Below are 27,626 nucleotides of genomic sequence, written 5' to 3' on the forward strand. Positions count from 1 at the left end.
TTTTTTTTTTTTGGTGGAACCGGGGATTGAACTCAGACCCCTACGCTTGCCAGGGAAGTGCTTATTCCACTGAGCCATCTCCCCTGTCCCTAGTCACTGTATATTTTGCTCAAACATAATCATTGTGTCATTTAGGTTTGTTTTATGATACTGAGATCTTTAGTACTTGCAGTCTCTTTTAAAAAAATATACTCTAAATCAAATTCTAAAAGAAATATTGTGAAACAATGAACAATTAAAAAAATAAATCCATTTCAATGTGACTTCCTACTTGATAACAGAAGTTAAAAGATGCATATTGTTTTTAATGTTTTGCTTACATTGTTTAGCTATATTTATCTTAGAGGAGAATCACAGTAGTATCTGCTGTACTGGCCACTGCTAACATAACTAATTAGCACAGTTTAAATGAATTTTGATGACTGTATTGTCCTAACAGCTGACATACAGTCCTTCTTAGCCACAGAGTTAGCCTTCTCATCCACCACTGTTGTCAAGAAGCATACATAATAACTATGTGACATTTTGACACAAGAATTTATTTAGTGATGCTTGTATCCTGACATTGACAGAATATGTGAGGACACTTCATCAGCAGCAATGCCAGCCTCACAGAATGCAAAAAGGAATATTCACTTGACTCAAAGCTTCAATGGAGATTTGACTTTTCTTTCCCATGATCTAATTGTTACGTGCTTATTTTTATTTTAATAAAAAATGGCAGAAAGGGCTTTCTACATATGGTTAAAATTAATTCATTTATTCTGTAACTTCACAAGATGGTTTTATTACTTTTTTGATATTTCAACTTGATGCAAAACAGAAGTAATACCACAATATAAGTGTAGACCAATAGATATAGTCTTCATATTATATATGTAATGTGCTATAAAACCCATTCACTTTCTCTGACAGATAAATAAATTTATTTTTTATTTACTCATTTAGTGAGACTCAATGTGGCACTAACTAGTCTCACTGTCTAGTCAAAACTGCCTTGAACTCATTTTGTAGTCCAGGCTGCCCTCAAACTTTCAGTGATCCTCCTGCTTCAGCTTCCTTTGTCCTATGATTATAGGTGTATCATACCACACCCAGCTAGAAATTTATTTATTTTAAAAAATTCTATCAAACATCTCACCTATATTTTCTAAAACTTATACTTTTCAATTAGTATAAAAGACAGAAGACATAAGAAGGGAGAAGAATAGCCACCTAGGGAATCACTCTGTTTAATTATCAGTTCAATATCTAAATAGTTCTGGAGCAATTACATCAACTATGGGGTCAGAATAAATTGGAACAAGTTCTCTATGAGTCAACTGTGAACAATTCTTTTTATTTTTGATCAGTTTTTAACAACTGATACTTATTCAACCTGGAATTTGAACTTGAAAGACTCCACTTTTAAGTTGGAAGAAGAACCATGTAACAAAGAGGTAGAGACTTTAATGCCTTCCCATTCATCTCCTAAATAACTCTCCCTGTCTCTTCTGTGATTTCCTGAACATTATCTTTGGACTTCTGGGTAATAATGAAAGTAAGCAATTTTACATTCCATTTTGGAGGGTAAATTTGAAACAGCTACATGTTCCCTAAGTGAAAAGCTAAATACAAATTCTTGTGATGCTTCACTGGGGTCAGGGGCTAGAAGTGATTTTACACATAAGTGAGAAAAATATATATGTCCTAATTCTTGTTCTTATTTCCACAATTCATCTTTACCTTTTCATCTAAATAATTGTGTTGCATAAAGCAAATCTGCATAGCCAGCCCTCCAGCTTGGCTCTCTATTGTTATGGCCAGGGGTGTTCTCCTCCATTAGTTTATAAGTGATCATTGTGGTGATAACTTAAATTTTTGTGTCTCTTTCTTTTCTCTTTCCCTAACTTCCTCTCTTAAAAGTACCTTTCCACTCTCCCTTCCTTACTGCCTTTTAATTCAGGAAAGTATCATACGGTAAAAATGATTATAAAGACAAAACTTTTAAATACACAGAACTCAGAAACATTATTCATGAAAAATGCAAAACATTTATGGGCTTTAAAATTCAGTGGTCCCAGATCTCCAACTCATGTTCATTATTTATGACTATCTTAATTACCTTTCTCATTTGCTGAGACAAAATACCTGACACCAAAGTTAAAGGAGGAGGCGTTTATTTTGGCTCACAGTTTGTAGAGGTTCCAGTTCATAGTTGGCTGGCTCCAACGCAGGGTGGGGTGGAGAGCAGCCTTGTAGAGGAGAAACACTTTAAGACAGGCAGAAGGCAGCAAAATCAGTACAGAAGTAAGGAAGCAGAAGTAGCAGCAACAACAACAGCAGCTCTCTTTCTGTCTTTATTTTCTATCCAGGCTGGCCGTCCTCTGGGCAAGGAATACTCTCAGGGTTGGACATCTTTAAACTGAGCATTGCACATGAATCAATCACAGCATCACGTACTGTTGATCCAACCACATCTGAAAAGCCCCACCTAGGACTGCATGGGATTTGGGGGAACATCTAGATGCATGCTATAAGAACCACAGTGGGTGGTAAGGTTGGTGTAAATTGTGGACTGTGTGAAATGTGTATTGCTTTGCTCAGAAGTTTTTCCATTGAGTGGAAAATCCTCTGCCACCAGAAATTTAAAGGCATACATGCTGGACTCTGATGATTTATGGGAAATCAGGAGAAGTTTACTAATCCCAACTATCTCTCTTTGGTATCAGAGCTAAATGGAAAGGCAAGGAAGATGGATGGTACTTAGGTATGTAACATATCCCAGGGAAGCTCCTCTACAGGAGAGCCATTCCCATAGATCAATTTTTCTCACCCTTAGCTGTGCTGTCAGAATTGCCATAGGAGCTTTTTAAAAATGTGGATGCCTTTGCCTTGCCTTTGGAGACTATGATATAATTGATCTGGAGTTAAGTTCAAACGTGTAAAGATAAACATGGAAAGCTGATTTCAGAAAATTCTATTCAAGATTCTGCTCTCTGGGCCAGACAGATACCTCAGTGGACTAATGCATATGCTTTTGCAGAGTGCAGGCACCGGGGTTTGATACCTGGCATGCTGTGCTGGCCGTGCGCCCAAGGTGAGCTGGGCATGGTGTCATGTTCCTGTAATCCCAGCACTTGGGAAGCTGAAAACAGGAGAATCACTATGAGTCAGACCTATGTAGTGAGATCCTGTACACGCTATGCGCCCTGTCGTAAATTCATTTTTAAAAAAGATCTGCTTTCCTTTCTAATCTTTGTAATTGCCATGAAACTTTTAAACTGTCTTCTCCATAGATTTCCTGCTTGACTGGCTTTTCCTTTGTTTCCTCCACTGTCTTGATATCTCCCTGTGTCTTCACTCCTCTTGCTCCCTCTCCCTCATGCAGTCTCAGGACTGTAGGATGTTAAAGGAACTTAAGTACAGCAGACCCTTGACTTAAGACTCAATTCCCTTGTAAAGGCTGGTTATAACTCAAGTTGGTTGTAAATCAAGACTATTTTTCCAAAAAGAAATAATGGAAATACCTATAATGTATTCTTTTCCAAATCTCCCACAGCAGCCCTTAGCTAACCTTTCACAAAAAAAATTTTGTATAATGTGAATAACTTAACATAAACACCAATAATTTTTACAATGTACTCACAGAAAAGGTATAAAATGTACCTAGTTTAACAGAAATGAGTATCGTCCTGTACTCATCATTCAAGTTGAGATTTTTGGCTTTCAGGAAGGGAGGAGGAAATGGAAGGTAGTTGCTGTGTGGAAGGAGAGCACTCTTCCCTAAGAACATTGGAATCTGGCTCTCTGATGTCCTTTCTCTCCTTGGGAGATTCTACAGTCACTTGGATCTGCTTCTGATTCACTGGGTAGCAACCTTTTCAGAACTAAAAGCTGGTTTAACATTTTCTGTTTCTGTCTTTAACACTTTTCTTTTTTATTGTGATTGTTTTTATTTTCCCTTTCTTCCTTATTTCTCTCCTAGCTTTTTAGGGGTCATTTTCATGACAATAATCATAGAGATTATATAAAACACTGATTGAGATCAGTTCCACAAGCACAAGCATCTCAGGTCAGACTGTCGCTTATGTACACTTTCCTGGCATCCCAAATCTTTGTTTACAATTGCACAAGAAACCAAAATTTGTGTTGTAACTCAAGATTTGGGTGGTATTTGAACCTGAGATTCTGGTTTAATTTATTTGTTCATATGTGAAGACAGTCATAACTCAAGGACCCACTGTAGATAACATTCTTATATTGCAGCTGACTTCAGTCAAAGCTAAGAACATAACTACAGCCACTATACAACAACTCACTACTCCCTGCTACCAGGACTCATGATTACACTAGGATAAAACTGAATATGTAAACATAGATTCATCTGCTCTTCATAAGATTACAGAAGGATTTCTATTTGTTGGTATTAGTAACAGATATCTCCAAAGAATAACTGATAAATTCAGCCTTTCCACTCTCTTGTAGCCACATAGATGTGTGACTCGATCTTCCTTCAAGAACTTTCTAACCTGGAGGATTGTAAGTGGTTGAAAAACTCCAGCTTTGGTACTTCTCCAAATATGATGTTGTGTTCAGCTCTGCAAATGTTCTTCCAAGAGCAGCACCCAATGAGTGACTTCTCAATGGCTATTAGGATCAAGCTTTTTCTACTCAATGTGTCATTATCTCTTGCATCCATAGGAGGTTGGTAAAGGCTTTATGTAATTTACTCTGTAGCTTGAATTTGTACTCAATTTTGCTCTTTTAACCTTTCCTTTTTTGGGTGTATTAGTATTTTTTATTACTATCATGAAATACCAGAGGTTAGGAGACTTTATATAGAAAAGATATTTATTTCAATTTCTGAAGATTCTAGAGCATGCATCTGGTGATTGCCTTCCTGCCACAGCGTCTTGTGACAGAGAGTGTCACATAGTGAGAGACAGAAATGCACAAAGTCATGTCTATCTATGTCTTCTTTCTCTTTGTCTCTTCTTAATTAGCCACCAATATTAAACAATGAAGTCTCTACCCTGATGACCCTACCTAGTCTTATCTCCTCTCAAAGGCCCATTATACTATAGGTGAATTCATTTCTACCCACTAAATATCTCACAATTGGGATTACATTTCAAAGCATTAACCTTCCTGGGACACATTAAACCTTATTGAAGGGCTGGGAGATAGCTCAGCAGTCTAAACACCTGCCTGGAAAGTACAAAGACCTGGGTTTGATCCACAGTACCACATGACATGCTGGCCCCTGAACCCTGGGCATTCCTTGCTGGCCACAGAAATGGAGTAGTGATACACACCTGTAATCCCAGCACTGGGGAAGCTGCGACAGGAGGATCACTAGGAGTCTGTGCTGTATGGTGAGACCCTGCACCAAATGAATAAATAGAGATTATATTTCAACATATGAAGCCTTGTGGGACATATTCAAACCATATTACAGGGCTGGGGAGGTAGCTCAACAGAATAATTTCAATCTCTTCTACATATGCATACACAAAAATATTTGAGTGAAAATTTTAAGAACCTGCTACTATTTGTAATTTTCTCCCTATATTTCAATACATTTGCAGGGTTCTTTAATGTGGGCCCAAATCATTTATTATTTTTTTATAGTTGTGTAGAAATCTTAACTCTTTAAAATCTTGTTAGTAAAAATGGAATTTCAGAGTTCTAAAATCAAGGGTTTTTGCTTTTTTTTTAACACCATCAATTGCCTTTATTTCATATACATCCACATATCAGCATTTAGTAGTCCTGAACAGACAGCGGGAAGATGCAGCAGTGGCCAGGAGGTCAGGCCACCAGTCCCGGGATCTGCTGCAGCTGAGCTGCTCCTTCATCCCTGCTGAGCGGAGAAGCAGCAGCACCAAAGCCAAAGTCCATGTTGGCCACTTTCTTCTGTTCCAGTTCTCAGACTGTGCATCGGACCCTAATGGAGGCAAGGGTGCCCAAAGGAAGGCCCAAAACCTGTGTAAACCTTCTTCAGCTCCAAGATGAGGTGGGTGGGGAAGCAGGAACAATCCAAACACCACACATGCTTACCAGTGTCTTTGTGTAGCTTCCCTTGATCCGCCCACCAGGGACCCAGGCCACCAACAGGTCATCACAGTCCTAGTGACTGCTCTGTTCACCTTATCACACCTGAGCTGAAATATTGGCTAATGGTGGCAGCAGGCAGCAGCCCAGAGCCCAGTACTCACTTCCCAGGCTGGTGGAGAATGATCGACTGTGGTTCCAAAGCTAAAGGAGGGAGGTCAGAGACTCTTTCCAACCTTACCTTATGGCTTCTGGCCAGAAGAAGGAAGGGGCATGGAGAGTGCTGGGGATGACAGTGTGACAAAGGGGATGAGGAGGAGGGAAAAGCAGCACCCCTCCAATAAGTTTGTGGAGAGATGGGGAAAGCCCTGAATTCCTCACCGAAGGTCAATTTCGGGGGTTGAAGGGTTACAATCTATGTTTCAGCCAAGGGTCGGAGTGGAGGAGAGTGGAACAGGTCAGTGGCTTGGAAAGGGGATCACTTAAGACTTAAAAAAAGAAGCCAGGGCACAAAGCTCCCCCAAGCACAACAGTAGTCCCACAAGTGGCAACCTGAAGCCTTCACATCAACTCAACCAGCCACCCCTCCAGAGCTCCAGGCAGCAGAGGCAGGGCCAGGAGGGGGAAGGCAGCGCCTGGGCCATGAAAGTGAAGTCAGCAGCAAGGTGATTGTGTGATTTGTCTTTTTACAGTTAAGTTAATGTACCCTATCAGTCCAGTTGGGGATCGATTTAAATATACTTTCTTGATCCCAGAAGTTCAACTATGTGGGCTGTGGTTACACCTGACTGGATGATTTGTTATAACACAACTTACATATTCAAATGGACAAAGAAATAGTATCATTTAGTATCATATGCCATGAATGGGAGCTTCCTTTCCAGTACTTTGAGGTCTACAAGATGTAAATAGAAAATTTACTACAGTAGAAAATGAAGACTGTTTACATCAAATTGGGGTGGGGGCTGGTGGGAGGGCCCGTGGGGTTTTTGATTAATTGCTGTGACACTGTCCTTCAGGTGACTGAAGAAGTTTCATATTTTCTTAGACATCATTAAGTGCCAGAAACTCTTGCAGAACAATTTTGATGCTGTTTGAATTCTGCCATCTTGCTAGCACTGATACAGCTCTTGGTTCCACCACCCCATTAGAACTATTAACTCCATTCATAATTCATATTAACTTTTGTTACAAATCTTACAAAGGGGAGTGCTTCTGAGTATTGATGTCCACATTCGATTTTAAGGTTATCTATTCAGTTTTCATAAATTGTCCAAGTCCGTTGTGGCTGTCATCTTACATCGCTGGAGCTCCCCTAAGATCAAGTTTTGAGTGAGATAATTTAATAAACACAAAAGTGATTCCAGTATGGTACATATTTAAACTTCCCATTGATTAGAACACTGTTTCCCAATGGGACTCTTTCTTCTGATTGTTAAAAAGTAATCACTTTTATTTAAGTACTTACTGTACTATATTATTATTATGGTTATTATTTCTATACCATATGTGTGTTTCTATGTTTAAACATATGTTCTGGTAACATTTTGTTACACTGATGTCTTGATCATTTCTGACCTACACAATCATGGGTCTAGCGGGACGTGCATGGCATGCGCACAGTGAGTTACTATTTCATAGAAGTCAGTGACAAGCTGGTGCCTACATTGACATCTGAGACATCATTGGTGTTTTCAGAAGTACAACTGCCACTGGTGTGAATAAGAGCAGCAAATTGTTATTATTTGCTTGATGCTTTGGCATCCAACTTTTAGGTCTGATAAAACAAATTATTTCTTTTCCAACAGATACTGCGATCCAGAAGACTCTTTAAAACTCTTTATTCTCCCATAAACTGGCATACTCTAAGTTACAGCTTTGCAGTAAAGAGAGGGTAAGTCAGGAAAACCTTCCTAAATAAATGATCTCCAAGTGGCAATGGCTTGTTGCCTTTCTCTGAATCCTAGGCAGAGGCCAAGGTTTGGAGACAAGATTAAAGCCTTCATGAGTCATCTGCAATAATATGGCAAGGCCTCTATTCTGAAGTCTGCGCAATCAAATCTCAAACTGATTTCTCCTTTTCATTTTTAAATTCTTTTTTTGGCAAGACAGAAAATAACTTCAGTATTCTTTTTTAGGAGGGAAACAAAAAAGGAACACCATTCTATTTCACAAAATTGCCTATAGAATTTCAAAGAGTGACCTCTTCCCAGATATAGCAAAACTCATGGCAGTGGAAACCTGTCACCTTTTGAAGCCTGAAAGCCTTAGATCCCAAGCCTGTCCATGTCTTTGCTGTACTTTTGGAAAATGATGGGGTTCAGAGTAAATCTCCTAATTATAATGCAAAATCATTTACCTCTGAGAATAACCAATATTTCTGACCATACAAGCTGTCATGTGGTGTATGAATGGCCATAAGTGAAGGACAAGGAGACAGACTCCAGGTATGTGGAGTGTGGAGCTGTCCAAAGCCTTGCTTTTGTCACAGTTGGCCGATTAAGTCATTTTTAGAATTTGGACTTCTCAGGGGCAGAGGTTTTCTTTTTCATATTAGATGTACTCTGCTCCCCATGCTGTTTAGTTATATAATAGACTAACTGCATGTACAAAGTCATGCTTTTTTAGTATAAAATACAAAATCATGTTCTTTGCTTTTGAAGTGATAAGTATTCATGATATTATTAATTTGGGACATGCCAAATAAGACCTTACCAGAAGTACTTTCAGGAAGAATAAATATGCAGCTGGCTCTTATCTGCTTTTTTGTTACATATAGTTTTCGTACCTCTGCCTCACGAACTCTATTAGTTTTCTCCCTAAAATGTTAGAGTCCAATTGACTGTGTATTGTTCCATTGTATTTTCCAGGTTTTTCAGACCTTGTGGCCAGGGCTGAAATCTTTGCTTCTCCCTTCTCTGAGCCATTCTGTTTGCAGTGTTTCCCCTCAGTCACCAGACAGCACCTGACTAGATGACCTCCTGCCATCTGTTCCCTACATGTGCTCCCTGACCTGGACACCTCAGGGCTGGCTGCCCTCTAGAAAGTGATCACAGAGGCAGCTACCCTCTCAGGAGAAGATGAGTTTATTTCATCTGTAAATCTTGTCAAGAAGTTGGACTCAGTGTCACAAGAGTAAAATCTCAGTCACAGTTGAACTGTCACATAATGGCATACCAAACAATAGCTAGCTTATCAGTCAGTACTTTGTTTTTAGAAGAATAGAGACCCTGAAAATGAGCACATATTTTTTTTGAATCTCTGTTCTACTGTCTTCTACCTATTTAAAAGAAGTATTAACCTTAAAGTTTTAAGCATGTTGTCTGTTATATCAAAGTAGACATTTAATAAATGTCAGCGCCTTCCAAACTATGAAGAATTTACAATGTGCAGTGCTAGGATGGGTCACTAGAGTACTAAACAGTGTCAGAATACGAACAAGGTGGATGCTCAGGCTGCTTTATCTTTCACAGGGGGAATATTGGTGGATTCTAAGCTGAAATATAACTTAGAATGTAAACATGCCACGTTAAAAACTTATGGAAATGAGAGTCTAGAGACAAGATAGATTACTTTTACTGGTAGGATAAAAGAAAGCTTAACAGTAAAAGTGGCAATTGAAATGAAATACAAAGATTTTTTTCCCATTTGCTTGTATACTAAAGAATGTGATTTATCTTTCCTACTAGTATTGGAAGAGATGAGAAGTAAGGTGAGCAAATAAAGTTAGCGTAGGCTATATTTGGAGCATTGCTAATGGTAAAAGTTGGCTAGAAAAGAGCTCACATTAAAGGAAGGTACGAAATAATTTGGAAGACTACCTTAGATCATTTTTTGACAGCTTTAAATCTCAACATCAACTAGAAATTTCAACACATAGCTATGGATAAAGAATTTTTGACTCTTACCCTCTAACCAGAGCTATTGGTATACACAGGCTCTAAAGAACCTTAATTTCTTCTTACTTTGTTTGTGACATTGAGAAAGTTATTTGCTTTTCCTTGCTTCAATTTTCTCATTTGTAAAATGAGAATATTAGGTTATGCCATGTGTTTTAAAGTGCACAATTATTTGTTCATAAATTCATTTGTTGGGAAATGGCAAAGTGTTTTCATGCCAAAGGTTTTTTTAAAGGCAATATTTAAAATCTTGAAGATGGAAGTAAAAAAAAATCTTTTCTTTTTTTACAATATAAGACTCATTATTTTATTCCTAAGCAGTAGAGCTAGCAATACTATTTAAGGCAGTTTGAAGGAGAGAAGACTTAATGAAGACAAGAAAATCATTTTGAGTTTGGGCTTACAATGAAATACCATAGGGACTTAAAATAATTGTTGGGTTTTTTTTTTCAAGAGAAAGGTGAAATTATTTGAAAGATAGTGAATCAAATTAAACAGAAATTGAAACTTGATTGAATATCAATTCTAAAGTTAATAAGCACAAAAGTATTATTTTTTAGGTTTACATATTTGATGTTAAGCCATATAAGTGAACTGATTCAAAGATGATTTAATTCTGGTTTACTTGGAGAGAGATACAATGCATGTGTTTATCGAGATATACATTGGCACATGTTATTAATCTAGCAAATTGTGTGAGATAGGCACTTTTCTAAGTATTGAGGACAAAGTGAAGAACAAGAAAGACAGGCCTCTTGCTCTTGTGGAACTTTCCTTCTATGATTAGTAGTAATAGAAAGGCAGAAAGCAAAGAAATGAAGAAAACAGCAGCTAGAAAAAGATGTGAATCTGGGATGCAAAGAAGACTTTCTGGAGGAGGATGCACTTACACTGTGAGCTCAATGTTTAAAGGAGCCAGCAATGCAGAGTGGTAGGGAAGTAGCACCACAGATAGAGAAAACAGAGTACAGAGATGTCGGCTTCGGGTTGTTTTCTTCCCTGGTGTGTTCTAGAAACTGAAACAAGCCAGCCAGCAAGGCCATGGTAACCTGGGGGTGGGAGTAGTTAGAGATGACATGAGAATATGCTAGTTCACAGCATGGCTCCAACTCCAAAACCACATCCATAATCTCTTCTTGATTTTGTTGAATTTTTACAGCCCAGTATATATCTTTGCTCTTGGCAGATAAATAAAAACATATTTGCTCCTTCAAAAAATACCAACACTGGAAAAATGTAAGACTTCCACTTTTTAAGAGGAGAAAACTAGAACTCAGGGATTCTCAACCGATTGTTCAAGGTCACACAGCTTGTAAATGGCACTGGCAGGAGCCACATCAGGTCTTATGATTTCAGGACCAGAGCAGTTTTACTTCCCATGGTGTCATTTTCCCTTCTTATGTAACCCTAAAGAATAGCAGAATTACTGACCTCTTATCAGAGAACCTGCAGGAGAAGCTTCTATAAATGGTGATAGATGTTTAACCACATGACAATAAAAGAGTCCTCTAAGTATAGCTAAGAAGCTGATGTGCTCTTGGGTGCTCTAGGCTTAGGGCTAGAGAGGAAGAGGGAAGTGTCTATAAGCAGAGAACAGGTAGAATAATTATAGATTTATTTTTCTCTTCATTGGGAGGATTCCAGCAGACCTTTGCTCTTAGAACAGCAGGATGTGATGACTTTCCAACAGAAGCAATTCTGTGTATCTGGACTGAATGGAATATGCTATAAGATACCACTGAATTTTAAAACAAATATGAAATATGGAAAATAAACTGGCATTTACTCTTGGGCACTCTATTAGCCACTTGTGCACTTTGCCCTCCATTAACTTAACAGCCAGGCAGGGGCCATTAAAATCCAGCCTTCTTCCTTCAATTACAGTCACACATTAGCTCTAGATATTCTAAGCCTGTTTAATAGAGCCATTTTCAGAAAGGATTAGGAGCTATCCTATTAGTGTCTCCCCTCCTTTCTGTTCCCATCCTAACCCCCCCCCCCCGCCGCCTTTTGCAACTTTGAGTTCTGAATACATCTATCTCAGAGGCAGTTGGGATCTCTGTTTATGATGCATTCCCAAATCCCAGCATCCACTTACATGAGAGCCCCAGTTATAGAGATATATTGTACTCCTTTCAGAGAGCGGCATTTGCTGCTTGTTGGGGGCTTTCTGACTGATGCGCCGGGGGTGGGGCGAGGAAGGAGAGTTGGCTGGCGTTTGGGAGCAGATTTAGAGCCGCTTCTCATTGGAGGGGCTAGCTTTTCCTGAGCTGCCAGACACTGCAGGCTCAACTGAGGCGCGGAGGTGCAATTCAGGCTGGTGGAGCAGCGGGGGAAGGCAGGGACAGGCGGGGCTAGCGCGGTTCTGCAGCTGATCACACGCACCAGCGCACTCACCTCATTCCTGCCACCCCTGCTTGCGCCTGGCGTCCTCGCTGGGCTGCCAAAGCGTGGGCTGGGACGCGGGACCTAGGAAGGAAGACGCAAAGGTCTTCACTGAGAAGGAGAGGGAAGGCTGGAGCGGCGGTAGTGTTTAACCTGAAAGTCTGACCTGCAGCCCGAGGCTCCCACCTCGTCCAGCAGCGCCGTGCCAAGGAGCCCCAGAGTCCCGTGCCCCAATCAGTCTTTGCTCGGCGCGCCAGGATTTTTTGGCGAGGACAGACTGGTGCCTTCCCTCCGGGAGCTGTGGAGATTAAGAGACCTGCATTGTCGCCCGACGTGGTACAACAGGAAAAGTAGGAGCGAAGCAAACAGCCGCGAGAGCAGAGTGCCAGGCCAGGCTGCCTCTGCCCCTGGCAGCGCCGCCTCCCGCCCTCGCTCGCGGGGTGAGTGCCCGGCCTCTCGCCCTCGCTTGCGCTTGGAGGACCTGGGTGGCGACCGTGGAAAGTCGGCCGCCCGCGCTCGCCAGGCGAACGCCTCTCTGGAGTCGAGAGCGGGGGCTTCAGCGCCCCGAGGGCGTGGGTACGGGGCGTCGCACCGCTGCCCAGCAGACATGCCGCTGGGCGGGATTTTGGCTAAAAGATAGGAGTCAGGAGAGCCAGGGGGTGTCGGGAGCTTTACTGGGGGGGCGGGAGATCTGGGAGCAGCGGGGAGGGGGGAGGGTCTGGTCCTAGCAGGTAGCACAGCTTTGGCACTAGGCGAGTTGGCAGGTGGAGTGAGACTTGTTTGTCAACTCATTCATTTTAAGCAGTCTGTGTAGGGGAGCTGCAGGGTAGCCAGGAGGACCGCGGAAAGGTAAGAGGTGACCGGGATGCCGGTGCTGGGGAAGACAAGAGGGGCCTCGCAAAGCTTGGAGGCACAATTGCACTTGGGTCCCTGGTCCTGGCGTCTCTCCTGCCTTGAGTTCGGAGAGTACTTTTGTTTTTAATACTCAGCTTGGCTCCAGAACCTCGTCCCAGGGGAGGAGAAGCGTGTGCAAGGGCAGGGACCATAGCCACCTGCCGGGGCGCCCCCACCCCAAGAGCGCCCGCGCTGGCTCCCCCACCTCCCCCGCCCCCACCTCCTCGTTGGTGCTGGTCTGCAGCGCTCCGCTCCTGCGCCTTCGCTTCGCTTTTGAATCTGGCTCGCCCCTCCGTATTATGTCTGCACTCCGCAGGAAATTTGGGGACGATTACCAGGTAGTGACCACCTCGTCCAGCGGTTCGGGCTTGCAGCCCCAGGGACCGGGCCAGGGCCCGCAGCAGCAGCTCGTACCCAAGAAGAAGCGGCAGCGGTTCGTGGACAAGAACGGCCGGTGCAATGTGCAGCACGGCAACCTGGGCAGCGAGACGAGCCGCTACCTCTCGGACCTCTTCACCACGCTGGTGGACCTCAAGTGGCGCTGGAACCTCTTCATCTTCATCCTCACCTACACCGTGGCCTGGCTCTTCATGGCGTCCATGTGGTGGGTGATCGCTTACACTCGGGGCGACCTGAACAAAGCCCACGTTGGCAACTACACACCCTGCGTGGCCAATGTCTACAACTTCCCCTCTGCCTTCCTCTTCTTCATCGAGACCGAGGCCACCATCGGCTATGGCTACCGATACATCACCGATAAGTGCCCCGAGGGCATCATCCTCTTCCTCTTCCAGTCTATCCTGGGTTCCATCGTGGACGCCTTCCTCATTGGCTGCATGTTCATCAAGATGTCCCAGCCCAAGAAGCGCGCTGAGACCCTCATGTTTAGCGAGCACGCGGTGATCTCCATGAGGGACGGGAAACTCACGCTTATGTTCCGGGTGGGCAACCTGCGCAACAGCCACATGGTCTCCGCGCAGATCCGCTGCAAGCTGCTCAAAGTAAGTACGACCTCCGCTTGCTCAGCCCGTGGCGCCCTCAGCACCCAGGGTCAACCCGCCTGGGAGCCGCCCAGCCCTCTTCCCGGTATACCTGTCCCACAGGTTACCTCTTGGATATGGAGGAGAAGGGCAAGTGTCACAGCTTTGCTCTGTGCGTTTCTAACTCGCACCTCCCCTTCTCTTATTTATAGTCTCCGTTTCTGATGCACTTGTATCCCTTTCCGGATTAGTAACACTGAACAAGTCACGCTGTGGTCTCCCGAAATCTTTAAAGAAATGCTCTGCCTGCCCTGACTGCTCAGAGCACTTTTGATTTCCTGTGAATAGCGCAGTATTCCATTAAAACTGAAGTGCTAAAACTAAATCGAGGAGCTTTTATTTTGAACAACTAAGTGCTGCACTCGCCTCAACTTTTGCTCTGGCTTGGCTTTCTGCTTCCCCCCCCCCCTCGTACTATTAGTGGTTGAGTTATTCATCTGCATTCAGTTTAACTTTATCTTATCTTTTTAATAGTCAGATACAGGAAACAGTTAACAAAGTGGAAGAAACCACACCTGGTTCTCATTTTTTTAAATTTTATTTTACTAAATATTTTCCTAAAGAAGTGTTCTATGAAAGTTTGAGTGCTTTGCCTGCAGAGCCTCTGGTTAGCATCATTCTTAATTGCATGTTTCTATGACACCTTTGTCAATTACAGATTTCACCTGAAGCTTTTCAGCATCCATTAAAGAAGATTGCTTCCCACCATCCGTGGTGTGAAAGCTAAAACAAATGGCACATGGAGTGGTTGTTAAAGCAAGGTTCTTCTAGTCGTTAGAGGGCACCACCACGAAGGAGAGGCGCTCCATAGTCACCCTCACAGTTGGAGTCTGGGAAAGAAGGAATAAGGGACTAAGGGAATAGTTCTACCTCTAGGCATTCTTTCCTTGAGGGATTTGCCTTAGTATTTGTCTATAAATTGAAAGTAATGACCTCGAATAGCTCATACATTGAAAATTATATATCAGAAATTGTATAGAGACCCGCAGCCAGATTCAGAACTTAGTACTAATAAAATAATGATCGGATAGTTACTTATGTTGAGGTTTTTGCTGTTGAAATTTTTCATTGTCTGCATATATATTAGTTTACACAGCCCCAGTTTATGTTGTAGGTGACTGAATATACTTCAAAAAGGTTTCATGTTGTGTCATTTTCATTATTCATTTGTAAGAACTTATTTTATTCTTGACTAAGAGGCTCAGTAGGGTTTGAATTAAAGAAGTTCACTTGACCTGTCACTTGACATCATATGCATATTTAATATGCTACTGACAGTAAGTAAACTAAATTTTATATATCAGAGTATAAAATTACCAGTCTGATTCTGATGTACATTTTAATTGATATAGCCATGAATATATATTTGAGTAGATTATTTTATTTCATACTTAATGAACTGCACATAATTATTAAGATTTATCTTAGCATTTTTGACTAATGTGTGAATTGAACAGGTTGTGAGAAAAATCTAAGCGGTTGCAGTAGTGAATTGTATGTGCTGGTTTCTATGCATAGATCAAGATGAACCTTCCCCTTCTTCAGGTTAAGCCTTCTGGGCAGATAGGAGCATTGTGTTAGAGTGATGACAAAATAGCTGTCAAAAAAAAATCCATGTTTCTGTATCACTTCAGACTCCTATGGCAGAGTAATTTACCATGTTGATTGGCCTAGTAAAACTTGAAATTTAGATTTCAGAAGCTATTTAAATTCTTTTCAACATTTAGTATCTTTTAGTTTTTCAAACATATAAGGTTATTTTTGAAGAATGATATTTTTTCCAGATTTTAGGTGTCACCAAATCTTATTTTAAGACAACTGGACATAATTAGAATATGTATATTCATATTCTATTTACACACACACACAATGACACTGGAGCATTGTGTCTTTACAGTGGTGAAGATTCCTGAAAATGAGCTTTTTTTTTGGGGGGGGTTGGTGTAAGACCATGTACCACATGCATTATAAGTAGTGTCTTGATTAGAAATAGAAAGATTTATATTATTGGCTAATTTGTAGCAAGGTGCTATGTTAACACAAGGTGATAAAGAAATCTCTAATTAAGGTAATAGACTGATCCTAAAATATCATTAATTGTCGATTAATTAAGATGTTAGTACTTGAAGTCAAAATGATTGACATGTGACATTCAATTTACATTTAAACTAATTTATAATTAAATTCTCTCTTGGTTTTGTGAAGGAATAGGGGTTGATTAGTGGTAGTTCCTCACACAAGCCAGCTAGTGTATTTTGTTTGAAATTGTTTTTTTTTTTTCCAGTAGCCATAGTAATTAAATGAATTCTTACAGTTCTTGTCATTTCCTTAGATTCCATTAAAAAATACTCATGTTTTATAAAGGAACTAAAAACATTCAGCACAATTAGAGAGGAGATTTGACTTTAATAGTTGTTCTCATTTTCTTTTAGAGGCTGAATTGAAGTGACCTAAAACAGTCAGCTATATTAGGAGAGAAAAGCTAAACAAAATCTCAAAGTTATAAAGTTTAGCATCACTTTTATCCATCCTACTTATTTTATATTATTTCATATGCTCATTATTGTATTTTAAACTCCACTTAACATTTCAAAAGTAAAGATGATGTATTTTTAATGAAATATATATAATTTTAAAACACCAAGAACTAATATAATATTTAATGATAGTAATTATGGTGCATGTGTTGTCTCCATATTAACAAATTTTGCTATCTATATATTTGCTGAACAGAAAGTTCTTCTTTAATATAAACATTAAAGTTGTATCTCATAATCATAAATCACTTTGAGGTCTTGTGAAGACACAAGTAATTTGGATATAGCTTTCTAACATTTGCTGCTATCAAGTTTTCCATACATAATTCTTTTCATTTATCTAACTTTTGATGAAAGATTCTCAGCCTGATTTTTGACTATTTTTTACTTCTATGAAGAAAAATTTTACTTTGGCTCTACTCCAGAATTCTCAGCTTGAAAATAGCAACCAAATATAAAATGTCAAAATATATCTTTGGATATATGTTTCTTTAATACTAAAAAATTAAATAAATTTAATGTAATATAAAAGATATAGCTTGAAGTTGTTTTTAAAATCTACAATTATGAAGCTGTAAAATCTGTGTTAAAATATACATTCTTAATCCTCTCATCACTATATTAAATTTTATTTGAATTATCACTTTATTTTAGTTGCCTTTTTATCCTAGAGAATAGAAATTAAATCCAAAACTCAACCAATTTACTGTGTCATCCATTTAATAAAAATACTTGGATTATGGCTCAAAGGTTGGAAACTAGGATCGGGTTTAAAATATTTGAAAATCTCATTTATTCCTCTCTAATGATTCACTGACCTAGATGTTTGACTTGTAGAAAGAAATAATCTTTGGTGCACTCTTTAGTAATTTACGAATTATTATCCAAATGTGTATACTGTATGTATATATCATACATATGGTTGTGTTTACTCAACCAAACAATTTTGCATAAAGCCAACTATGGTTGCATCCAGATTTTGAAATAAACAAGAATGAAGTCCCACATGGAAGGATAATACTATTTCTTTTTCTCTACATTGATTGTGGATAGCCATTGTCTTTCTGAGGATGTTGCCTGTGTGATCTCTAACTTTCATTTACTGAAAGACAACCCAGTGCATCCTCTTCCTCTTTTGATACCACATGCATTTTTTGGTCCTGACATTTTAATTCTCCATTTATATTCATAATTAAGTTGACTGCTTTGTGGTTTTCCCATATTATTTTGATCATGTGCCGGTGCAATTAGAAATTATCTATAAAACCACTGGGCACTTTATCATCTTTTTTCTCTTTTCAGTGTCTGTGAGGAATCTAACCCAGGGCCTTGAACATGCTCAGCAAATACTTCACCACTAAGATACATCCTGAGACCTAGTCTAACATTTTATTAATCTTTTAGCCTCAGTGATTCCTGGACCACAGATTCTGGGATTTTTCTTACATCATTATTGACTTGCATTTACTATGTATCTTCATTCCATGCCACACATAAATGTGACTATGACTTGACTCTGGATGGCCTTATTTTGTATGGTGGGCCTTTTTTTGTCCAACTGATCTTTGTTAATTTGAACTTCTAATCTTGAGACAGTAATATATTTTTATTTTAAAATTAATCCATATATGTATACAATCATATATATATATATATATATATATATATTGTTCTGAAACCATGATCCAGACTGTTGGAAAATATATTTAAGGAATCTAAGATGGGACTTCAGAACTCTCAAGAGATAGGTTCTCGTATTATTTGGTGATTTTTTTCTAGTGGATTTATTAAGTCCTTAAAAATAGCACAGTCCCTTTGCTTTTTTTGAGACAAAGTAATTCTCTAATAAGTATAGACCTTGGGTTGCTTGTAAAAACTGTAATTATAATTCTTTTCTCTAATAGTAGTTCTATTTTTAAAATTTTAACATGACTCCTGAGAAGTACAGAGTGCTCAGAAAATAAGCTATGAACAGAAAAAAATGGATGTGGAGGCCCACAAATAAACACCAGTAGGTAAGGACAAATGATAAAGAGAAACAGGAGAAAGCATTTGGAGATTGAGGGTGTGGAGTGAGGAGGAGGAGAATGTGCAAGCAGGGTTACCAATCCTATCCATAGTTATTATAAATTCCACAAGGCCCTCAAGGAATAATGAGCCATGCTTTCATTTGAATGGTATAAAAGCCTCACAAAATCTGTTGCAAGATAAAATATACTCCATTCCACAAAGAATGTTCTTTGCATAAGTGTGAAAATTATAAATACTTAGAATTATATAATTATAAATTTAACCTAATATTAAAAATGCTTTATTTTAGACTCAATTTTAATCGGCTCTTTCCTGAGTATGCTCAGTGCTTCAGGCCCAAGGAGTCCACATAAGTGTACAGTGATTGCCAATGATCAAGATGTAACTAGAGATCTATACACTCCTCTTGTTGACTGAAATTTTGATGCAAATGTCAAAAATATTGCCATAACTACTTTGAATCTCAAAGGCACTTTTGTTCTTGATCCTGAAATCCATATTTGCTTATTTCCTATTACTCTGACTTCAGTTCATGTAATATTGCCTCTGACTTCAACATACACCTGTAAAAACAGGCACAAGCATTTGTATTACACATTTTTTAAAAAGTAGAATTCTAGATAAAATGGTGTGGCGCTTGTAGGCAAAAATCTGCCTTCTTCTCTTCATCTGAGCCTCCTTTCCCTTTGCTCCTGCTCACTGGCCTAGTGGTTTCATTGCCAGTGGTGACTTAGGAGAGATGTTAGAACATAGACCAAGCTTTGGAATATGTTACAGGTAAATCTAGAGAGTCAGAATATTTTATTCAAAAATTCCTCATCATTCTCTCTTCACTGAGAAAGAACATAGTCAGAGGCTACAAAGGGGGGAAAGGCACCAAAGACAATGATTGGAGTGGTACATTTTGTCTCTGCAGAGTGATTTTGAACTCTTGTCCACATCTCATCTAGCAGCAGGATGCAAAACAGGGGTGTAATCAAAGGAAGTACTAAATGTGTATATCCTGTGTGTGTGTGTGTGTGTGTGTATGCGCGCATAAACACTGAAGAAATTTTTATCTATTATATGATAGCTATTTGATTGAAAGTACCTGACAATGAGGGTCCTTTCTAGGCATATGTAACTTTTGATTATTTTTTCAGCTCAAGTCAGAGTCTACTTGTATTATTTTGTAGGATGTTCCAGATTCCTAGGAAGCTCAAAAGCATAAAGATCTAATTATATGTAATGAAAATGTGTATAATAGAAATACTTCTTAAATGCTATGTTTTAATTATGAAGATTACTTTAAAATTATTGCCACCATCTCAGTGGTGCAAAATCATTTTCAAAACACCATGCTATTTAAATTATAATGGTTTGGCCAGTGAGTTTAAAAGAAATTTTGAGTTTTTAATGGCCTCATATTTTGTCCTCACTCCACAAGTTTTATTTATTTCATTAAATGAATAAGGGTTTAAGATGATAGAAAGAACTCACTTCTTTTTTGTAATTCCATAAAAGTGGAAATCAAAGTTTTATGGAAGTCATTCTCATAGGTTTTCAAACTATCTATTAGGCATAGCTATCTAAGCATTTTTATCAAGGAAATTATCTTGGTTTGTATTCTCTTTGAAATCAGGAGCTTTGTAGAAATAAAGGAGATAATAGTAGCAATAACAAATATTAGCAACAGACTCCTAAAAATCATAATTCTTATGGTCACATAACAAAGAAAATTGTTATAATCTAAAAACATTCTGCCTATCACCAAATATCACTAGTTGAGAGGTAATAGTTGATACCTAAGATAATATGAAGCTAATGGTATATCAGTGCTGCTGTTTTATTATATCCTCAAGTTACAGATCAGTTTAATTCTAGAAAGCACATGCATAATTCATCTTTTTATCTTTCTTTTTCACATGCATGTATATATCACAATTCCCTAAACAAAATCTCTCTTCTTACTCTAATGTAATTTGAGAGACTTAAAACCAACATAGATTTTTTTTAAACTTTGCAAATCTCCAGAATTGCTGTAGAATTAGGAGATCCTAGATTAGAATTATATAGAAGACTAGGGAAGAATTCATATGTTTCTGACAGTGCAGTTAGCCAGTGTATGTAGGTTTCTACAATATGAAAAGTATTTACCTGAGCACTCGATTCTTGTCAGGAGCTCAAATTTCAAATGATTCTAGCTCTCCAAGCACCTGCCACATGATAACTGCCCTTCACATTTAACTAGATCAAGGCTTCTACTTAATTTGAGCTCTTAGCAGGCCTCTGTGTCTACTGCAGAGTCAAAGAGGCAAAAAAAAAAAAAAAAAAACTCAGAGAAATGAGAACATTAAGAGTTGAAATATGTAATGACCTAACATAAACAAAGAACTAGATAAGAAAATTGTGGATATGTGTAATGTACCTTAGTTATAGAAAAGTTTAAATTTCATACTATTCACTGGAAAGTAATTTTTAATTCATGAGTAGAGAACACCACTTATTTGAACAATAGAGATATTTAGAAAACATCTTTCAAAGAAATGAAGTTATTCGTAACTTCCGTAGTTTCATAGAATAGGAAATCCAAAAGGGATAGGAAACAAAACATTGATGTTGGGGGCATGGGAACAAGATGGGATCACAAAGTATATTTTGTGTATATGAAAGAAATGCTTTATTTAAAATCAGAAGGAATGTTGAGTCTGAATGAGACATATTGATGCATATTGAAATCTAAATTGCTTATATCTGAATAAGTTCTTTTGTTAAAAATAAAGTATCATTTTTTCAGATTGGAACTCTCCTGGTAGCCTGCCTGTTTCTAGGCCACTTCTTCTGTTTTCATGGATTATCGAATGATTAGGGAATATAAAATATAATAGCTTACCCTAAAGCCCTTTTTGAAAGACAGCATTCAGTATTGAAGTACATGAAGTACATGTATTCTCTGAAAAAATTATTTTTAAATAAATGGAAAATTGAGATTTTACAGATTTGTCATTGTCAACATTGCCATGCAGTGCAATGCAAAATTCAGACTAGTCAGTGAATGCACCCAAATTTGGGCAATTATTGGGAACAATCAGAGTAGCACCTTGTGTTTATATAGCACCTGTATTTTACTAGGTAAGAGAACAATGACACGGCATTTTCATTTAATATTTGCTTTGTGTTTGGTTTTCATTTTATTTTCTTATTCAATACTTGCTACATAAATGTACAACAGGAAAAATGTTGGTCTCATCCCTGTTTTACTAACTGGACAGTAGGCTTAGAAATATAGATAAATTGAAAACTGTTCGCAGAGAAGTTTTTCCTGCTGGCTTAGAGGTGCCCAGCATTCTCCAACATCGGTTGTGAGAACTGCTGATTTTGTTTTAGCACCATCAGATTTATACATGGAGTTTTCTTTTGTATCAATATATTTCTTTTCATTTTCTGCCTCCTGTTATCCCTCTCTCCTCTTCTTCAACCCTATGCTAGCTCCCCTCTTCTACTATTAAAAAGTACCCACATTGTAGAGAAATGAATTCGATGCTGTCATTGAATTTTCTTCCATCCAGATAACGTTTCTGAGTATCACTAACCTCTCCAATGACTAATAGCTACTAAGACTATAGCAAAACCTGCCATGATAAACTGATTGCAATTTGAAAATTTTCTGTCTTATCTTTTTTTTGGAATTTTTTTAAAAAATTGACTCTATTCTTCAAAATACCATTTACCTAGTGTCACGGTCTCTTTCCAACTAAACTTTTTGGAAGGTACTCCTAAGTGCACAGATTTGACTACTTTTTATAAACTAAACCTAAATATTTGTTCATACATCATTATTATCCATAAATGATATGGAAAACAAAACGCAAATCAATGGAAAATGAGTAAGTTAACTTTCATGGTTTGCTGATTTTTATGTCACATTTAATTTTCATTTAGAGTCCTTAGCATGTGAGCAATTTATTAAATTAAGCTTAGAGTGATTTATATTGAAAGTGAATACTACCACCTTGTGAAAGTTTTACTAAACTATGTTTATCAAACAAAACCATGTAAAATTATATTTTAATTCAGTAATGTTTAATTTAGAACAATTTTGTCTGTGATTTAAAATCAACAAGTACAGAAGCAAGCAATTGTAATGCAATTTATTATTAGGAATTTGAAAGCCATTAGCTACAAGCAATGGCCTCTTATCTTTATTAAATGAACTCTTGTGTATGTGACATAATTTAATGTGATAAAATCTTCATCCTGCTTCTCAATGCATCTACATTTGGTATTTTTCTGAAGTCCTGAAAAATAAAGTATTGTGCTCTGCTTTTAAATATTTCAATAAAGATCTTTTTATAAATAATCCTTTTTCCCAGTTCTACCAAACTCTACAAGGATTGCGTATTTATTTGCTTTGTGAGGAAAGAAAAATCTGGCATGCAGTGAGTTATCATGTAGTGATTTGTGTCAAGCAGTGGCACGTGTACAGTCACTTCTACAGTGTGTGCTAACAGCCATTGTTGGGCCAGGCATTTCTCCAAAGCTCACGAGTTAGGGAATAGTAATTATAGCAAGTTGTATATTATAAATAATGCATGTATGTTCCACATGAGCTATGTGGGATTTTAGCCCATTTGCTAGAACATAGCTGCATAATGATTTGTTTGGATTTTGTTGCAGATGATTGATAGTGCAGAATGTTGGCAATGATGTAAATTACTGTTGGGCTGCCTTGAAAATTTCAGCACAAGTGGTGATTTCTTCTCTTTTTCTGTGTGCTTGTCTAGTCTCGGCAGACACCTGAGGGTGAGTTCCTTCCCCTTGACCAACTTGAACTGGATGTAGGTTTTAGCACAGGGGCAGATCAACTTTTTCTTGTGTCCCCCCTCACAATTTGCCACGTGATCGATGCCAAAAGCCCCTTTTATGACCTATCTCAGCGAAGCATGCAAACTGAACAGTTCGAGATTGTCGTCATCCTAGAAGGCATTGTGGAAACAACTGGTGAGTAAAATCACAGACATGCCATCAAGTTCTTTATTCCATGTGACACTGTATTATATGCACAATACTTAGCATGAATTAAGTGCAGTGACTCAGAGTTCACAATAACAAATGTAATAGCATATCTTTGTAAGATAAAATTGATGTTATTTTGAAAATTAAGATTTGCATTTATATACTTGCACAACTGATATGAATGTGTGGAATGTTCATTGGGGCATAAGGGAACTGCAGTAATGTCTTAGAAATGATTATGTTGTTCTGTTTCAATTATAACCTTGGGTTTCCTATAATTATGATTTTTCTTTAAAGATCTAAGGTTAAAAAAAATCAGGGTAATTAGTAAGCAGACTGCACTCAATGTGCATATCCTTGCCTTGGGGTTGGTAATCTGAGATGTGATCGAAAGAGCTTTGATAATACTGTGTGCAACCTCAGTGGAAAATTCCGTGTGTGTGTGTGTGTGTGTGTGTGTGTGTGTGTGTGTGTGTGTGTGTGTAAGCACATTGGTGAAAGGAGCTTTTTAATTTTAAAGCAGGTCAGTAGATTTCCCCAGCTGAACCTTGCCTGCAGTTTTGTTTAATAAAAAGAGAATTTTTCTTCTTTTACTGTTTCAGTATAGCTATGTGCTGTTTTATCCTTAAGATGTATGTACTATGAATTGTACCAAATACTTGCAGGGTGGAACTCTCCAAGGACAGTTAGGTCGGCAAAGAAAAGAAACAATAACTATGAGTATAAAATTTGGGCCGCAACCACTTCCCATTTAGTTTGGAGCCTACAGGATGATTCAGACTAAATATGTAAATCACTATAAATATATAAGTATGTATGTGCATGTGTGTGAGAGTATGTCTTGAATTTTATACTTTCTTCAGGTAATAAAAAAGCAATGATTTTTATCTCATTTTTTTCTTCCATTATCACTTTGATCTTAAAGAAGCAAATTGCTACATACAGCAATATACATTATATATGTGCCACTATATTGATACATTGAAATTAGCATTGGAAATACAATAAATTCAAGCTTTATGCCAAGGTATATGGTGTTTGATTGTGTATCAGTCACTTTTGTCCAAGGACTAGAAAACCATTGTGATTTTTCATATCTGTCACATAATGCCTATCTAAAATTTAAGAAAAGATTTATCTCTACAAGCTTCTTTTCTTTCCTTTTAAAATGAGGATAGTATAATTTTGAAGCTGCTCTTCATTATTATTATTTTTTTACTAGTACTTCAATTTAATATTAAATTTGTAAGGATATTTGAAAGGATTTATCCCATCAAACTATCTAAAATTTAGTTTTTGTGTACTATTGATCATTCCATTTTTTCATTCAATCTTTCAACTTGAAATGTTATAGTATTTTCCTCAAATATATTGGTAAGCAATGAAATCAATTTATAAAGCCTTTTATTCCAAGAATACTGCACATTTCAAGTAAATATTACAAATCATATGTATCTAATTATTAGGTTTACAAAATAGATGTTGCCAGTTTTATTGAATCATTTATATTTTATATTGTTCTCCTCTACACATCTTTTTATTGTTTGCCAATTAATTATTTTCATCACTGACATGAATGAATCTTTGTTTTACTAGATAGCCTTAAAAATCTTTTATTAGATCTAGCTACCTACCTAGTTCTGTAACCATCTGTTATTTTTTTGTGAATTTTACTAAGTACTATGTGATTTCTTAAAAGTAAAAATATTTTTATACAAAATCATAGCCTAAAGATGAAATATCTCTTTAGCTTTACTTTATACTGACCTTGTTGTACTTAAAGAATACAGATCAGGGATTTTGAAAGGCATTTCTATTTGGATATATGTGACATTTCCTTATTTATTGTATTTGATTTTATACTTTATATGTATATCTCGAAGCTGGCTGTTTTTAAATTTTATTTATATTTCAGAGGCTAGTAAATAATGTTGAACATTAAGATCATGAATTTTGTAATATCAACTATTCATTGATATAACAGATTTTAATGTTTTCCCCTTTGTTATGCTTTAATGAACCAACAGAGAATACTTTCCACAGAAAATGTGAAAACTTGGCTGGATACTGAATTTCTTATTTAGGGATTTCCTTTTATGGAGAAGAGATTAAAGTCTACTTCCTTTAACCTCTTAATTAAGCCTGTTTTGTAGACCTTATGTAGCAACATAAACAACAAAAAAAAGTCTTCTAGTTTATAGAATTTATTTTGTGAAAACTTTATATGACATTTTGTTTTCTCCTGGGGATAACAGTCTAACTGGAGAGGTAGATCACAAAGCATAAGTAAATAATCAAGATATTTTCAGGTAATAAATAGCATGTCAGGGATAGAAAACAAAGCCAACAAGGAGATATAGTGAGGAGCATATGCACATACTTTAGGTCAATGGTCAGGGATGCTCTCTCTAAGGAAGTGATAAGCTGAGCTCTGAGTGTCCAACTGGGCTGCTCCAGCTTCTCAGGGCACAGTCTGCAAGCTCTGAGGAACAGCTGGTGCAGAGGTCCTGAGTGAGGCAGGAGCCTGGTTTGTTCTGGGAATGAAAGAAGGTGGAAGTGATTGGACCTGCGTAAACAGTGCAGAGTGAGGTAAGAAGGAGTGGGCACCTCTGCACTGTGAAGGCTTTCACTGCATGCAGCCACAGGAAGTGGCAGGATTTTACTAAAAGCGCAGAGTAATAATTTAATAATTAATAGCAACAACAACAAGAAACTCCTATTATTTTTCCAGTGGGTTTTCTGTGGTTTATTCAGTAACTGTGATGCTTTGGGACTACCCAGCTTTCCGGGCGGTCGCTGCTTTCATGTTAGCTGTGCTCCCCGCTTTGCTCCCTTATCCTCCCACCCTTACTCACTTGCTCACTTTAAGACAGTCCTCATCTAAGACTCTTCTAATCTCATTTACACTGAGCTTTTTCCCTCTCCTGTGGTCTCAGCAGGTGTGGTAGGAGAGGCAGGTGAAAAATTAGAGGCATCTAATTTCTATGAAAATGTCAGGTTTCAGTCAGGACCCTCACATTTATTACTTTCTCCACTTCCTTGGAAATACTCCTCAGAGATCAGCCGCGCGAGAAGCGTTGCCCTGCTTGCAAATGAGTTGGAGCTTCCTGCCCCAGCCTTGCCTCCTCTCTCGGACGCCCTTGCACCCTTGCGCACGCTGCAGACTCCTGAGCGCGGATTACCTCTACCTCTTGCTCTCTTTGCTGCTTCTCCCAGGAGAGAGAGAGCACTGCTGGAGGCAAACAAAGCATTGCAGATTTGGCTCATTAGAACTGGATGCTTTCAAACTTCAATCTGGTTTCTGCTGCTATTTGGCAGTCTTTTTAATTGTCTTTTCTGTACTCTGAGGCTCACTCCCTATGGGATCTATTTTAGACCTTTTCTCTCTTCCCATACCCGCAGTCCCAGCTGTCCCATCCTTCTTTGGCATTTCATCTCTCCACCTATTCTATTAAAAACAATGTGACACTTCAGTTTTTGTGCATTTCTTTACTTATTTATCCTCTTCTCATGGTTATGTTTTTTCCCTGGTATCTGTGGAAGAAATTGCCTTTATCCTATTGCCCTAAACTATCTCTTTTACAAGTAGCTGAGTTTCTCTTGCATTTCTCCCTCCTGACCTTGGACTGAAATCTAGTTTGTACAACACTATTACCAGAAAATCCAACTGTTTTAATTCTCTTTGCTCTGAGAATATTGTCCGTTCTTGCTTATGGAGAAAATACCAACATTCTTCCTTTGTATGCTGAATGTTTCTCATGAGGTTCAGAGACGTACTACTATTTTCCATCCCTGCCTTTCTCTTTTTT

General features: G+C 38.1%; 1 protein-coding gene across 3 annotated transcripts in view; it reads left to right on the forward strand.

The window, feature by feature from the left end:
• Positions 1-13,331: 13,331 nt before the first annotated feature.
• Kcnj3 (potassium voltage-gated channel subfamily J member 3) overlaps positions 13,332-27,626 on the forward strand; it is a 156,379-nt gene continuing 142,084 nt past the window's right edge. Inside the window, exons 1-2 of one of the 3 annotated variants that reach the window (XM_004629473.2) lie at positions 13,332-14,215; positions 23,586-23,802. In XM_004629473.2, the coding sequence (XP_004629530.1) occupies positions 13,514-14,215; positions 23,586-23,802 (919 nt within the window). In that variant the 5' untranslated portion in view covers positions 13,332-13,513. Of the gene's footprint in view, positions 14,216-14,406; positions 14,490-14,912; positions 15,003-23,585; positions 23,803-27,626 lie in introns of those variants that run through there. The other 2 variants (XM_023713327.1, XM_023713328.1) reach the window with 2 other exon arrangements.

This window comes from Octodon degus, unplaced genomic scaffold, assembly GCF_000260255.1.
Source record: "Octodon degus isolate 3935 unplaced genomic scaffold, OctDeg1.0 scaffold00030, whole genome shotgun sequence".
In the NCBI taxonomy this organism is placed as follows: Eukaryota; Metazoa; Chordata; class Mammalia; order Rodentia; family Octodontidae; genus Octodon; species Octodon degus.